General features: G+C 42.3%; 1 protein-coding gene across 3 annotated transcripts in view; it reads right to left on the reverse strand.

Moving 5' to 3' along the window:
* The window catches only part of MBOAT2 (membrane bound glycerophospholipid O-acyltransferase 2), a 182,248-nt gene that overhangs the window by 21,817 nt on the left and 143,657 nt on the right, over window positions 1–16,774 (reverse strand). For all 3 annotated transcript variants that reach the window (XM_075201470.1, XM_075201471.1, XM_075201472.1), the window contains 3 exons: window positions 14,312–14,495; window positions 4,599–4,791; window positions 124–227 (listed from right to left, as the gene is read on the reverse strand). In XM_075201470.1, coding sequence (XP_075057571.1) covers window positions 124–227; window positions 4,599–4,791; window positions 14,312–14,495 — 481 coding nt within the window. The remainder of the gene's footprint in view (window positions 1–123; window positions 228–4,598; window positions 4,792–14,311; window positions 14,496–16,774) is intronic.

Here is a 16,774-nt window from a genome sequence, read left to right on the forward strand (position 1 = left end):
CCAGAACAGAATGGTCAATATGCATCTACCAATCATTAAATCTTAGGACCTGAGACATGAATACTCGTCCTGCTATATACAACATCTTACACGTTGAGACATAACTGGGCAGTAAGGACTTACCTCTATATTTTTAATTTTCAAATTTGAAACCAGATCCCAATTCTCATTCCCATGTTTGTCATAGCCTTGGAAACCAAAACCTGCAGCGTTATTGATCGTATCCGCTGAAAGGAGAGATGTAACAATTGTGTTGTAGCGTTTTCACAGAAGAGAAAAGTGAAACACAAAACTCTGCAGAAGAGAATTGATCTAATTTCTCTAAAATATATCACATGTGAGAGTATAGCTTAGAACACAAAACTGAATAGCAGTAATTAACCTGTTACCGAGCCTTACACTAGGTCACACATCTTTACAAATGTTAACCAATATGTGAATACATGAAGAAATGTCTAGCAACCACCAGCAAGATGGATTTAAGAAGTGCCAGCTTAGTAATGGGTATGCTGGCTAGTACAGGGTTTTAACTATTAACGTGGGAACATAATGATGACATGAATAATACTTTGGTTATGTATTTAATAAGATGAGGAACAATACAGGTGCATTTGATATATACGCCCTAGGATTGTGAAACAGCTTGGACGTGAGAATAGCAGAACAAGGCAGAGTGAAAATCAGGAAATGTAAAGTTTAGAGAAGTATAAAAGAATAAAATGAGGCCAAGCGCTGATCCTTGGGCACCAGAACATAAAGAGGAAGTGGAGCAGAGGTAGAGTCCTCAAAGAATATTATAGGAGAAGTACGAGACACAGGCAGGACAGTTTCTTTAAACCAAAAGTTTGGATGAGGAGGTGGGATCAACAGTGTCAAAGACAGATGACAAGTCTAAGAGTAATAATTAAGAATAATGCTTTGTCCACTAGGTGGTCATTGGAGACCTTATTTATAGAGGTTTAAATGGAATAAAATAAGCAAAATCCTAATTGTAAGGGATCAAGGAGAGAGTGAGAGAAAATGAATGCTGAGTAAATGTTTAAAGGGATCAGAGATGTATGCTACGTTCACAGGGATTACCATTACAAGTCCAACATATTATACATAGGATACGCTAGATACTCATAGAGAGCACTGATTACCAGTAGGATATGCTAGATACATATAGGGAGCACTGATTACCAGGAGGATTGCTAGATACATACAGGGAACACTGACTACCAGGAGGATATACTAGATACTCATAGGGAGCACTGATTACCAGGAGGATATGCTAGATACATACAGGGAACACTGATTACCAGGAGGATATGCTAGATACATATAGGGAGCACTGATTACCAGGAGGATATGCTAGATACATACAGGGAACACGGACTACCAGGAGGATATACTAGATACTCATAGGGAGCACTGATTACCAGGAGGATGTGCTAGATACATACAGGGAACACTGATTACCAGGAGGATATGCTAGATACATATAGGGAGCACTGATTACCAGGAGGATATGCTAGATACATACAGGGAACACGGACTACCAGGAGGATATACTAGATACTCATAGGGAGCACTGATTACCAGGAGGATATGCTAGATACTCATAGGGAGCACTGATTACCAGGAGGATATGCTAGATACATAAAGGGAACACTGATTACCAGGAGGATATACTAGATACTCATAGGGAGCACTGATTACCAGGAGGATACGCTAGATACTCATAGGGAGCACTGATTACCAGGAGGATATGCTAGATACATACAGGGAACACTGACTACCAGGAGGATATGCTAGATACACATAGGGAACACTGACTGACTACCAGAAGGATATGCTAGATACACATAGGGAGCACTGATTACCAGGAGGATACGCTAGATACTCATAGGGAACACTGATTACCAGGAGGATATGCTAGATACACATAGGGAACACTGATTACCAGGAGGATATGCTGGATACATATAGGGAGCACTGATTACCAAGAGGATACGCTACGTACACATAGGGAGCACTGATTACCAGGAGGATATGCTAGATACATATAGGGAGCACTGATTACCAGGAGAATACGCTACGTACACATAGGGAGCACTGATTACCAGGAGGATATGCTAGATACACATAGGGAACAATGACTACCAGGAGAATATGCTAGATACACGTAGGGAACACTGATTACCAGGAGGATATGCTAGATACACATAGGGAGCACTGATAACAAAGAGATATACACATAGGGTTAACTGATAACATGGAGGATACATTACATATTTAGGTACTAAAATTGAGTCACCTAACTCATGGGTCCTGGAGAGGAGACAGGGCAATTTAATCAGGGCTCCTAAATGTTGGAGAACTCACATAGGTGGACACAACAGAGAGTTGCCTTGCCCATTGGATACAGCTATGTCCACAGAACGGCTCTATTTCACGTTCCCAAAAGACTAAAATTAAACAAATAAACGGTCTGGCAGAAGCACAGGAAGTGTTGACATGTGCAGAGAAGCAAGGAAGGGAAATCAATGTATTAAGTCGAAGATGCAGAAGAAAATTATCTAACCAATAATGTTGTCTTAAGGTAAACAAAACCTTCCTCCATATCTGCCCAGTCTAACCAGTTCTAGACATGTTTATCCTGGACACTTAAACTACGTCTGACCCCATAACTCACAAAGCCCATTTACCTTCATACATCTCCACAGAGCAGACAGTTTATAAATAACTAATAATAGTATTAGCACGGAGCCCTTACTTTACCTCCTCTAGCAGTTCACACAATACCAACATGACCTCTCGATACTCCATCCAGGTGGAGTCAACATGGAGATTAAGTCCCACACTAATGACATTTTTCTGCATGACCAGATTGAACATTTTGGAGACAACATCCAGTGTAACATTCCGCTCAGCTAATCCTTCTTGATGCGGTGGAATATCCCAGTCCTAGTCTCACTTTAAAAGGTCTGATTAATAAAAGCTAAATAAGAAAAATGCATAGAACTGTGTGGTGCCTTTCCTTGTATGAAGACGTGATCTAGCTGTTCTTGATGGATGAGAACTTACACTCCAGTGAGCTGTGCAATGTATGTACAGATTAAGTCATTCTCATGACCAGTGATCATGTAGATATGTCACACTGAGCCCTATGGTGCATCCATTCAGAGGATGACACGGATGCACTCTGACAATTGGATTGTAGTGTTAGCAGCGCTTCCTAACTCTGTTGTACATTTAAAAGCTGTCAACTCAACTCCCACTGTATCTCTCTATGCCAAGAGTCAGTCCTGTCTATAATACATTTGGTAAAACTATTAGAGATATTAGTCTATTGTGATATTCTTTTCTTGTATCATACACATTAGCACATTTATAAACCCTGGTAGCCAGGTAGTGACAAATACTACTGTCGTTATCAGTTGTGGACTGGGATTGTACAATCAAATTAACAGAAATGTATTCTTAAATGCACAGTGCATATGTAACCCAATCATTGTCTTTGGCTGTGGGTAATCCAGGTTGGAGCATATGGAATGGGTATGCATATAACAGGTCAACAGCATAGAGAGATTAAGGGAAAAACTAGATAAAAATGGGAATACATGGTACAGGACATGGTGCATTATACAGAACATGGGGCATGGTACAGGACATGGTGCATTATACAGAACATGGGACATGGTACAAGACATGGGGCATTATACAGAACATGGGACATGGTACAGGATGTGGTGCATTATACAGAACATGGGGCATGGTACAGGATGTGGTGCATTATACAGAACATGGGGCATGGTACTGGACATGGTGCATTATACAGAATATGGGGCATGGTACAGGACATGGTGCATTATACAGAACATGGGGCATGGTACAGGACATGGTGCATTATACAGAACATGGGGCATGGTACAGGATGTGGTGCATTATACAGAACATGGGGCATGGTACAGGACATGGTGCATTATACAGAACATGGGGCATGGTACAGGACATGGTGCATTATACAGAACATGGGACATGGTACAAGACATGGGGCATTATACAGAACATGGGGCATGGTACAGGATGTGGTGCATTATACAGAACATGGGGCATGGTACAGGATGTGGTGCATTATACAGAACATGGGGCATAGTACTGGCTAATCATATAAGTGAAAAAGATTTTAATATACAACCGATCATGAAAATGGAGAATGTTGGAGACAGAGATAAGGGGAAAGGCTAATGAGACGTTAAGATGGAAAAGTAAATAAAGAAACTCATATATTGTAATTTTGAATATTTTTAATTATAAGATAAAAAAATAACTAAATTATTATAACCATTTTTGCTGAACAGATAAGATGTATTATGTTTTACTAATGTTTCTTGTTTAACATTGACATAAATACAAGTTTAAGGCTATACATTCGGTTTTTAGATCTCCTTAAATGCAGGGATTATAAAATATAAAACCCCATAAACACTTGTTTGATATTGCAGACCTTATAGAAGGGACAGAACAAAAGCTCTCCAGGGTCTAACATTGGAACCCGAATTCACACTTTAGCCACAAGATGGCAGTAGTTGTTCATGTTACAAGAAACTTACCTAAGGTCCAGGCAAAATAATACTTTGGTCTTGCAGCCATTAGAGACAAGTAAAGATATATGACTCTTGTGGGCACTGATGAGGTTTCCTGAAAGCGTTCATCGATATTGTACTCTACAGGTAATATCCGTGTAGCAGTCATGTAGAATGCTAAGGAGATAGCACAGACCACAAGTTTATGTATTACCACTGTCTGGAAAAAAAAAGAAAAGACAATCTCATCAGTTTGTACTTTTCTGCACTTCGACATACAAAATACAAAGTCCTCAAATTGGGACTGTCCTGTCTAAATCGGAATGGTTGGGAGGTATGTTCTAGTGATATAAAATACAACAGTATATATAAAAATGTATGCTGCACAGAAATGCCCATTTTATAACATTCACAATGATATATGTATAGTTTTTTTGTTCACAAACATCCAGAAACTTTTTTTTCCTGATTGAATGTTAAAAATATGAAGAGAATTAATTTTCCTTTCCACTGCTGAATCCTATAATCCCACGTAAAGCACCATAAAATAGTCTTTTTTTTTTTATATACAGCCACTTTGAACCATGTCCAAAGTTACTGCAACCCGAATGACCTGTCTATTAATCATGATAGGGCTACGCAGCAGTGTTACAGATGTTTACTAAGCAAATATGTGACATAGCTTTTTATGTAAATAATAGGGAAATTACTGTATTTCGCTGTTATGATGACATCTGACATCCAGTAGAGTACAGTGACTTCTATGAGTTTTACTGACAAACATGTTTACTCTCAAATATAAAGTGCATGCAGCTACCAGGCACATGAGTGCACCATGGGAATATTCTCTTTATGTGTGGAAGCAGAGTTATAGCATTTTCCTCACCACCACAGACATTGTATGGGCTGTACCAATATCCCTGAACCAGAATCAGTCACACCAGTGAAACAGGATGTATCTTCATGAGTATTGGTCCTGCCCACAAACATGGCTACCGCCATTGTGTGTGGGCAACAAGGTAAAGGAAAGTCAGCATTGCTAAGTTGCTAGGCAACCATTGTTGGCCTGATGTATATTGTCACTGACCCCTTACCGGATATGGATATATATTAAGGCTCACCAGGCCTTTGCTGACAGGAATCTCTAGATTAGGGGCCCCTCTATATAGTATACTTGCCAACTTCAGGAAGTTGGCGTCTTAGAGATGCCAGGGGGAGGTGGCTGTGCGGGGGGGAGGGCTCGAAAATCGTGTCATTTTACAAGGGGGGGGGGGCAGGGCCAAAATGCTGGGGTTCCCTGAGAATTGGGTCATTTTGGCTCTAATTCTGCCCACTTCACTAGGAGGTGGGCAGATGCGGGAAACTTCCTTATCTCCCGGGAGTCCGGGAGACCTACGCGGAATTCGGGAGTCTCCCGGACATTGCGGGAGAGTTGGCAAGTATGCGATATATTCACCACCTGACTGTAGAAAATGGAACTTAGTGCCAACATTATTCATAGGGCAGAAACATAACAGAGTTAGGAAGGTGGAAACCCTGCTACCCTGTCATGTAATACACAATGTGCCGCCATTCAGCAGTGCGCCCTGGGCGATCGCCCCTATCCCTATCGCACAACCCTAGTTACGGCCCCCTGTTCAAGTGTTTCATCTAATGTGGATGAAGAGCTAATCCTTAAATGACAGAAAATGAAAACATGGAATTTAAATAAAAATTATAAAAATGTTCCAAATCCTACAGTGTGGGCCTGAAAATATCTGCATTACCTACTGCTATTATTAAGTAATTTTTTGTCAATACTGACCTATACACATTGCTGTGTGTAACTGTCTCTCCCTGATGTACAGGGTCATTTAAGATCCATTACAGTGTAAAATCCCAGTGAAATGCTCTCCTGTTACATCACGTTCCTGCTGTTCTGCAGATGCAGCCAGGATTAAAGGGGAGTGAATGGATTTGCAAGTCCAGAAGGCAGGGTCTGCAGGAGGGGGGGGGGGGGGGGGGGGGGGGTGGTTGGAGGAATAATGGGCGGAGCTGGGAAGGGTGCACCTGGGGTGCAGAAATTAGATTTTACTGGATGGGATTATCTCGTACCTGCCAACTTTTTAATGTTCTCCTCTGGGAGGCGAGGCGAGGTGCGGTGGGGTGGGGTGTATTTACGGAGGGGGTGGGGCTTGGCGAATTGCATAATTTTGCCCAAATGACGAGATTCCATGAGAATTGCGGCTCTAATCCTGTAGGAGGAGGGCAGATGTGGGAGAATGTCTTACTTCTCCCGGGAGTCTGCGAGACCCACCCGGAGTTCGGGAGTCTGCCGGACATTCCGGGAGAGATGGCAAGTATGGATTATCTAAATGAGATATAGAGGGCACAGCCTTGTTCTCCCTGCAAAAGGACTTGCTTTTAGCACCATCTGGGAGGTCCTGGAGATTGGGGCTCATCCTAATTATGGGGTGCATTATGCGCCTTTCAATTGCTGCGGGAAAACGCATTTTTTGACCAGCGGAATAAATAGCTTAAAACACATTCTATAAAGATATTTCTGGTGTCCCACCAGTCTCATGATACAATTAAACCATAAATGAAGCCAAACTGAGAAGTGTATTAAGAGGAAAAATTTAAACATTGAAATGAATAACGTGGCTGGGTATAACGTGACGTTTTAATGCTTCCACCATGTGCGTCTTCCAGAGCATAGACTAATCCCAAAGCTAAATCCAGAGCAGTTTTAAGGGAGTGCTTCCAAAGGAGTTATAATACCTGGCTGGACCGCAGTCTCATTATACGCAAAGTTCTGTCTTTAGTAACAGTCAGATCTGAATCCTACAGTTTTATATGCAACATCCTTTGCTGCACCACATAACACGTAATATCCATATTACAGTGCGGTCATACCATATCACCATCTGGTGCAGTGTGACTGATATCTGCACTACCGAAAAGTTAAAAGATCATTTTAATACTCCAAGATTGTTAAAAATTATTTTTTTTGTAGCAGATTCACTGTTTCATGGGAAAGGACACTTACACGCGTTATTTTATTAAGAAAACATTTATCTCGCTTTCATATCAACTATACATTTGCATTCCTGGGGAATTTTGAAAATGATCACAGGGGGATTACATAAATCAATAGAATCACGTGACTTTGTAGCTGATCCCGGAGATACTTGGTCACGGTTTATCCGTCCCAGTGTATCAGCAGTGTGAGGTGAGATGGGTAATGATGAATAGCGAGATGCTGTCATTCTGCTGGGGATCTGCAGATGTGCTGTGCTAGAGGCTCGTGATACACAGCAACTCTGTCCTTACAGCTGCCAGCAACGCCGCTGAGTCAGCAGGAAACGCCGGCATATTATAGCATGATTTGTCATCCTGCATCACACGTAGGACAGAACATTGGAAGCTGTCCCTGTATAAAGAAGAGACATGCATGAAAGCCCAGGAGTCACAGGATATATTGCCTCTTGTGCACAGTATATAACCATAAGATAGTAGAGGAAGCACTTGGAACAACAGAGGACAATGGGCTGGGGGTCCTTGTGGCCGCCCTCGGGTCTCCTCCTGATTTAGAGACCACAGAGTACAATGATTCACTCTACGCTGGGCCAAAACCCGTAGGGAAAAGTCTGACTGAGGGAACTTTCTGTCTCACATAATAAAATTACTTTCAGACAGGACTACACTATTAACTGTACTCTGCCTGATAACGTATTTATCAGCACAGGTGTTACCGAGAAAAATGTAACCTTTGACCATACTTATCAGGGGGGGCCTGAAAGTTCCCAATAGCCCCCCAATATATAAAGGTCAGAGCTCTATATAACTATACCATCCTGCAGTATCTCGCTCAGTACTGATGGTTATGGTTTTTGCATGAGGGGTTTTTAAATTTGATTAACCCCTGAAATGCCTGGCAGACCCCCAGAAAAGCCCCTTCCCCCCGTTCTTAAGGAATCAGGTGAGAAATAAAATGGTGACTGGGGCTTGTCTGTGTGTGTGTGGGTGGGTACTTCTAATAAAGGTGTCTGTAAACTGTCTGTTCCCATAGTGGGCTGTCTTGGGCTGGGCCACCTACATTTTTATACCTTTAAAATGTTCCTAATATGCTGCTGTGTCGAGTCTAAAATTTGCCAGCCCTCCCTTGGTGCCGGGGCACGTTGGCAGCTTGTAGTTCTACTTCTCAGTTCTCTCTATCAGCAAGAGACAAAAATGCCACTGTACAGATAATGATCTAATGTTTCTTTTCCCAGGGTGGGCTGAGAGCACATATGAGACTACACTCTCTATAAACAGGCATGTACAGGCAGGTCTGCTGAGCCGGCGTGGTATAGTCCGTGATCCGAAACATAATACCCTAGTGAGTAAGAATAGAAATTACACACAATATATCTGCCTGCAGCGTGTACCAAGAAACAGACGTGTGGCCGTGGGCCCTGGAAATACTCCTCTGATCACAGGAGATTCTCACCAGCTAAACCATGTCATTTACACACAACGTATGATGAAACACCAGTCAGGAATAAATAAACTGTTTAAATACCCGGCCAGCAAAAAAAAGACAGGATTCTTTGTTGTTTTCTGAGTACAGTCAATTTCTAAAGTGTAATTTACAATTTTAAGTCACGGGAGCACTGACTAATTTAATATGACAAACTAGTGGTGGCGTTCAGCCTGCAGAATTAGTGAGACGCACCTCCCATGTTAGTAGCCTCACCGTGGGCTAACTTTTATTCTGTGGCTTAAAGTCCAACAAGTTGTTAATGTTACTAGCCCTTTAAATAATACAATGTATCACAAAGATCACTAAGCGTTGTATGTACTAAAGTAAATATAGCCCTAGTGCGGAGGACCCCCCCCCCATGTAATGTTTAGGAATAATATTAATATCATTACCATGCATGTGCGCTATCATCAACTCTAACCCCTCCTCTAGCAGTCCCTCCTACAACCATAAAGTTCTATTACTTATGGTCTACAATCCTCAGCACCTCTTGTCCAACGTATTGTTTGACGTCTTTGCCCATTTAGGAGGCTTGAGGGGGTACAGTCTGGTGAGTTGCACCCTGGATTGCTAAATATATATATTCAACCTAGTTGTCATGCCTCCCTAACTGCCCCAATTTAGTCAGATTTTCTGCCCCCCAGGAATTTTGGCAGGGAAACTCCAATAATGCCATGCTCACTGCAATAAAGGACTGATTATAGGGTAGGGGAATTGGGGGGACAGCTTAGTGCTCCAAAAATGCTAGGAATGCAAAGGGGCATGTAGCGTGCCTCAATGTGACCATGCACTCAGCATGTTATGACACTATAAGGACAAAAGTACTGGCCACACCTGTTAATTATTGAATTGAGATGTTTCATCCAGACCCGTTGCCAGAGGTGTATAAAATCAAGCACCTAGCCAGACAGTCTCCATTTGCAAATATTTGTGATACAAAATGGGTCATTCTGAAGAGCTCAGTGGCTTCCAGCGTGGTACTGTGATAGGATGCCACCTTTGCAATAAGATGGTTCGTGAAATTTCATTCCTGCTGGATATTCCACGGTCAACTGTAAGTGATATTATTAAAGAGTGGAAGCGTTTAGGAACAACAGGAACTCAGCCACTAAGCAGAAGACCACGTAAGATCACAGAGCGGGGTCAACGACTGATAAGGCGCATGATGCGTAAAAGTCGCCAACGCTCTGCTGATTCCATAGCTGTAGAGTTCCGAATTTCCACTGGCATTAATGTCAGCACAAAAACTGTGTGGCGGTAGCTTAATGGAATGGGTTTCCATGGCCGAGCAGCTGCATGCAAGCCTCACATCCCCAAGACCAATGCCAAGCGTCAGATGGAGTGGTGTAAAGCACACCAACACTGGACTGTGGAGCAGTGGAAACATGCTCTGTGTAGTGACAAATCACGCTTCTCTGTTTGGCAGTCAGATGGGCAAGTCTGGGTTTGGTGGATGCCGGGAGAACGTTACCTGCCTGACTGAATTTTCCAACTGTGAAGTTTGGCAGAGGAGGGATAATGGTATGGGGCTGTTTTTCATGGTTTAGGATAGGCCCCTTATCTCCAATGAAGGGCAATCTTAATGTATACCAAGTCATTTTGAACAATGCTATGCTTCCAACTTTGTGGCAACAGTTTGGGGAAGGCCCTTTTCTATTCCAACATGACTGTGCCCCAGTACACAAAGCAAGGACTACAAAGACATGGTTTGATGAGATTGATGTGGAAGAACTTGACTGGCCCGCACCAAGCCCTGAACTCAACCCCATCCAACACCTTTGGGATTGACTGGAATGGAAATTGCGAGCCAGACTTCTCGTCCAACATCAGTGCCTGACCTCATAAATGCAAGAAGAGTGGAAGCTTTTATCCATATAGCGTATATTATCATATTAATATATACATAGTTGTGGTCCAAATGAAATGTAATATGAAGGGAATGTTCCATCTCTGTAGTTCAACTGGAACATTTTACATTCTAATAGGAAATGTTCCATATTTGTAAACCACAGGGAAATATTTTTCTTTTAGTTCGCAAGACTAAGCCCAGGGGACTTACCTACTGTGATCACACATCAATAGAGATTCAATGAATCTCTAATGATGTGGGAAAAAAACAACTTAAAAAGTTGTCTTAAAAAGATAGGCGAACTATCTAAATAATCCAACAGCAAGTAATTTGGGAAATCATAGCTTGATGTAAATGTTGCTACGTTTAAATTGCGTTAAATCCAAGTTTAGAGAATATATTGCATCCTGATGCTAAACATGGAATGTAATATCTCAGATATTGTGGTTCCAGATATGGGTAGGGGGCTGGAATACCCCTTGCCAACATGTATCAGAGACCATATATAAAAATCTGTATTTTGTATTTCAAGTGATATATACCATCTGTACTTCTGGATGACCACTAGTCCCTTCAACTAGTGTAGTGGTCTTTATTAGGACCCTTGGGCAATAAACGCCACTGCTTGAAGATTCTGCCTGATGCCTAGAGCCTGCTGTATCCTGTGACCAACAGATAGGAGCTTATACTCTAATCTGTTCCCTAGTTGTCCTGTGTTGAACCCAGCATCTCTGTGCCAACGCTCTGCCCACTATCCAGCAGTCCTGAACCATAGTACCTGGTCAGGAGGTACCAGCCAGCCCACAGAAAAGAGGCCCTGCAGCAGCTATACCAGATACCCAGAAGTAAGCGGTTCCAGGTGCCGATAAAGGAGCCTCGCGGTGACGGACAAGTTCTCCTACAACTACGCAGCTGACATTCACAAGTCGACGAGTGTATGGTGGCAATGTGACAGTCGGTGACTGACTGTGAGAGAGCAACCCAGATAAATTGTGCATAATCTCTTTCCCCCACAGACCGGGTGGCAATGTAAACCTATCCGGTCACATAAGTTTACTTTCATGTACTTTGCAAAGTACACATTAATCCAGTCATGTCGGTCACTATATAGGCATTCAGGGTATTTCCAATGATATTACACAAACATTAAATAGGGACCTAGGTAGAGGCCATCAGGCAGAATGTAGATCACGGTCCATAGAGATGAGGAGTGGTCAGCATTGGCCGCCCCTTCTGATCGGCTGCTGATATCAATATCATTCTAATGTTTTAACTCGGGATGTTCAAACAGCAGCTCCTCGGCTAGTACACAATGGGTCCGCTGCCCCTGGTCATATGAACCTAAAGAGAACTGTAAGGACCGATTCCAGTTGTATATAATCAGCTGTCACTATATAGCAGAATAAAATGGACACTCTCATCAAGCTTAGACACTACATTAGACTTGCCAGACAATCCCCCCCCATAGACACCACAGCTAAAGGGCCCTACTAGCAGGGGAGGGCTGGCAAATTTTAGCCCAGGGGCAAGACTCGACTCAGCAGCCTATTGGGAACATTTTAAAGGGAAAAAAATGAAGATGGCCCAGTGACCCAGCCCAAGGTACCCCAATATGGGACCGGCCTGGGGGCGCAGATGCCCCCTTGACCCCCCTGCCTACTAGCTTATAAATCATGTATAAAAATTATTATTTACCCGTTTCAAAAACCATTGACCACATGTGTCTATATTGTAGACTGCAGTATATTTAGAGTATACATTGCAAAATAAAATGCAGAGTCATACTGGTGTTTTTTTTTGGCACAAGTGCACCTGTTTGTCTGCCAAGGACATATCACGGTGCAGAGCCAACTCTCAGTCCCTGGAATTACAAAAATCTGCACCTAGTTTGGCGGGTTTGCAGATCCACCTGACAATGCACATGGTGTATAGAGCGCAGGCCAGACCTCAAAGTCCGACCTTACACCCCTTTAGCACTACTGCTCAGTTTACCTGCAGCTATGTCTTAGGCATGAGAGTGAGGGGACATTGCGCCTGTGTATGCTACATTGTCTCACTTTTCTGTGTTTTCAAAAAAACTTTTCACATTGTTCTAAATTTCATCCAAAAGCTCAGACAGGTTTGAGGGATTAGAAGAGGAATATAATGTAACAATGTTGTTACTTTCTTTATCCCAGTAAAATCATACATGAGTGAGGGAAGTGGAAGTGTAATAGTCCATAACCGGTGTGGTCTCTGCTGTCAGTGTTAGTAATCCGGAGCGCATCTGCCAACCAGGAGCGCCTCTGCCAACCAGGAGCGCCTCTGCCAACCAGGAGCGCCTCTGCCAACCAGGAGCGCCTCTGCCACGCTGGCAATATGAATCTTAAGCCTGCCGGCTTCTATCTGGCATTCTCATCGCGCTTCATGGGCAATCAAAACACTGGGGTGGGCACGTTTTTATACATTTATGTAACTTTGAGAGACACCGATATCTTCCATTACAGAGGATAAGTTATACAGACTTTATACAGACAGTGAATTTATTTTTCTCATATTGAATTCTAGTATTTGTTACACTGTATATTACTATACTTTTTTTCATTATCTGAATGCTACACAGTGCTTTCGTTTTTTATATTGGACATTTAAAGGGGCAACATTTATCCCATTAAACATATCATCATCAACCTTTATTTATATAGCGCCTGCAGATTCTGTAGCGCTTTACAATTGGATGAGGACTTATATCTGGCACCTCAGAGGTTGTGGAAAATTAAGATCTTGTGCCGGTGGGGGGGAGGAATGTTGGCGAAGGAGGCTGTCCGTCCTACCACAATGCAGTGCACACTGCCACGCCCCCATATGCACCTTCTCCACCTTTTTATCTTATTTAAGTAATATTGTTCCGCAAAATAGAATTAAGTTTTTGCATGTGGGTGGGAAAGTAGGCGTGTGATGTCACAGGACAGTATTAGTACATCATTCATATATGTCCTATATAAAATCATACTTGCCAAACCTCCCGGAATGTCCGGGAGGCTCCCGAAATTCGGGTCAGTCTCACGGACTCCCAGAAGAGCTGGCAAATCTCCCTCATCCCGCTACTGCCACCACTAAATGACGCGATTTGCGGTGAATCACATCATTTTTGGCCCCGCCCCTGTGACAAACGGCATTTCTGGTGCGGGGGGCGGGGCCAAAGTGACGCAGTTTGCCACGTCCCACCCCCTCCCGCCCTCCAGTCACGCCCCTCTCCCAGAAACAGATTAGAGAAAGTAGGTAATGCATAAAATACACTATTTCCAACACCAATGCACTTACAACAGAGCACATCCTGGAAGTCATCCCTGCAATAAGCTCAGAAAATATAAAACAACAGAGTAACACTGGAAAGGAAATCCTTACATTGGGAGATGGTTCTTTGTGTTCATATTTTAGGTCTTCTTTCCCATTCATTTCCGCTTCTTTCACATGATATGATCTGCCTTCAATGAAAGTAATATAGTCTTTATAACAGCATAACGGGCCTGCCAGGATGCCCATGAAATTACAGCAGTAACTTAAATACTCCAGAAGACTTGGCATGCGTCTGTAATTCAAAGATAAGCAGCTGGTCAGATGTTTAACTTCGGAAGGAAAAAACAACATTGCGGACATGTCAATGGTCACTAAAAGGTTATCAGCCTACGGCTTACAGACTCTGGAGGGAAAAAAGATTTCCAGCAATGAACACAGCTTTTATGTCAATTAAATAAAATACATCACATTTTTAAAACTGCAGCATCCAAAAACACATGAATTTAAATACATCAAACACAGACATGTTACAGAAGAAAAAAAAATATCTTAACTATGTATTCAAGAGTTCAACAGAAATCCAAGGTAGCATATAAAACTGTTACAAACATACATATACATACATATATATATATATATATATATATATATATATATATATATACACACACACACACACACACACACACACACACACACACACACACACACACACACATATATACATGTGTGTACATATACATACACACACTCACACATCATATTCATCATATTTGCCAACCCTTCTGGAATGTCTGGGAGACTCCCAAATTCTAGGTAGGTCTCCCAGATTTCCGGGAGAGTAGGACATCCTCCCGCTTCTGCCCACCTACTAGTGAAGTGGGCAGGATTTTGAGCAAGCAATGGATGCAGCGTAACAGGAAATAATTTGAATGCACTGTAGAACAAATGTCATCCACATTCAATTGCAGGTTTTCAAATAACTTGGGGCTATATTTACTAAACGGCAGGTTTGAAAAAGTAGATAAGTTGCCTATAAGCAACCAATCAGATTATAGCTGTCATTGAGTAGAATGTACTAAATAAATGATAACTAGAATGTGATTGGTTGCTATAGGCAACATGTCCACTTTTTTCAAACCCACAGTTTAGTAAATATACCCCTTGGTGTGTTATAGATTTAACCTGTCATCAATGTTCTTTAATTCACTAGTATTTGTCCAAGTAACACCTGGTTACTGTTACACTCTGATCACTGCCACTTGGTGAAGAGATAGAATATTAACTCAGTTTAGCCACAAAATACCCTTATTAGGTCAGTGTTCTCCCCAGCACCTTTTTCCCGGGTGCTTCACCCGGCTCTTGGAGCCCAACAGAGCCCTATTATAATATAATAAACCATTGTTTCTCTTGTTTGAACAGGCACTATGTGAGCACTACAGCCAGCAGTGTGTGTTAGACCACTGACCACCAGTCTGACCAGTCCTAGCAGGTGTGGGCAATAACCTCCAACATTTTTCCATATTATTGCAAAGTATTACACTGCCCCCACCCGGCTGCTTCTTAATGCCATCCGGCTAGCAAAATTTTTGGGGCGAACACTGTAAATGTTTTTAAGGCACCAATATGTGAGAATGACAGCTCCACTATAATAATCTGTATATTATCCCTGTAAAGGGGACCCTTTATTACATGAACCACATGGTACAATAAGGTTTTGGATGGCAGAGGTTTATAGGTTGATGCATTCAGTTCAGCATGATTCAGGGAGTAGGACGTGCTTTGCTGATGAAGCATTTTGCATTTGGCAAATCTGTAATTATCAGACGCTGAAACAACAACAAATATAATATTGTTCCCTAACCCAGTTATGAGTAGGAAGAGAACACTGTCAACATTCGCAGTAACGCAGCCACCGGGGGAAGCGCAGAAAGAGGTTTACAAATTACAAGACGCTCCTGACCTTTCTACAGATAGAAAAGGTGATGGTCAATCAGTGTTTCCAGTGTAATGGTCTATAGATAGACTGAATGAGTTTACAGATGGTGGTAAGACAATTACACTGTGCTCTGACCCGACATCTATAACCTGCAGCTCAGCAATTTGTTCCCCATTACAACCACTGCTTTTATAAAGCAGAAGCAGGTCGTATCCTGATTTAATGGTCCATTATGCGCACACAACACATTCAGTATAGACCTAGAGCCTCTCAACACCTGTCTTCATAAAAAACTTATTTATTATCTGCCTATGCAGTTATTGGCTTCATTCACATTAGGAACAGCTCACCGTATACAGATAACATACTGAATATATTCATGGTTAGACACAAAAGGTTGTCATAAGGCTCCACAAGCTACAAGACGCACATCAGGCATTTTATGTTCTCTGCTGGAGCCTGTTGCTTATATCTGGATTTAGGACATACTTGCCAAATCTCCGGAATGTCCTGGAGACTCCGGCATTTTGCGAGAGTCTCAGGGACTCCCGGGAGAGTGTGGCAATCTCCCGCATCTGGCAGAATTTTGCCCACTTCCTAGTGAAGTGGGCAGAATTAGGTCCAAAACGCCG

Source organism: Mixophyes fleayi, chromosome 3 (assembly GCF_038048845.1).
Source record: "Mixophyes fleayi isolate aMixFle1 chromosome 3, aMixFle1.hap1, whole genome shotgun sequence".
NCBI lineage: Eukaryota > Metazoa > Chordata > Amphibia > Anura > Limnodynastidae > Mixophyes > Mixophyes fleayi.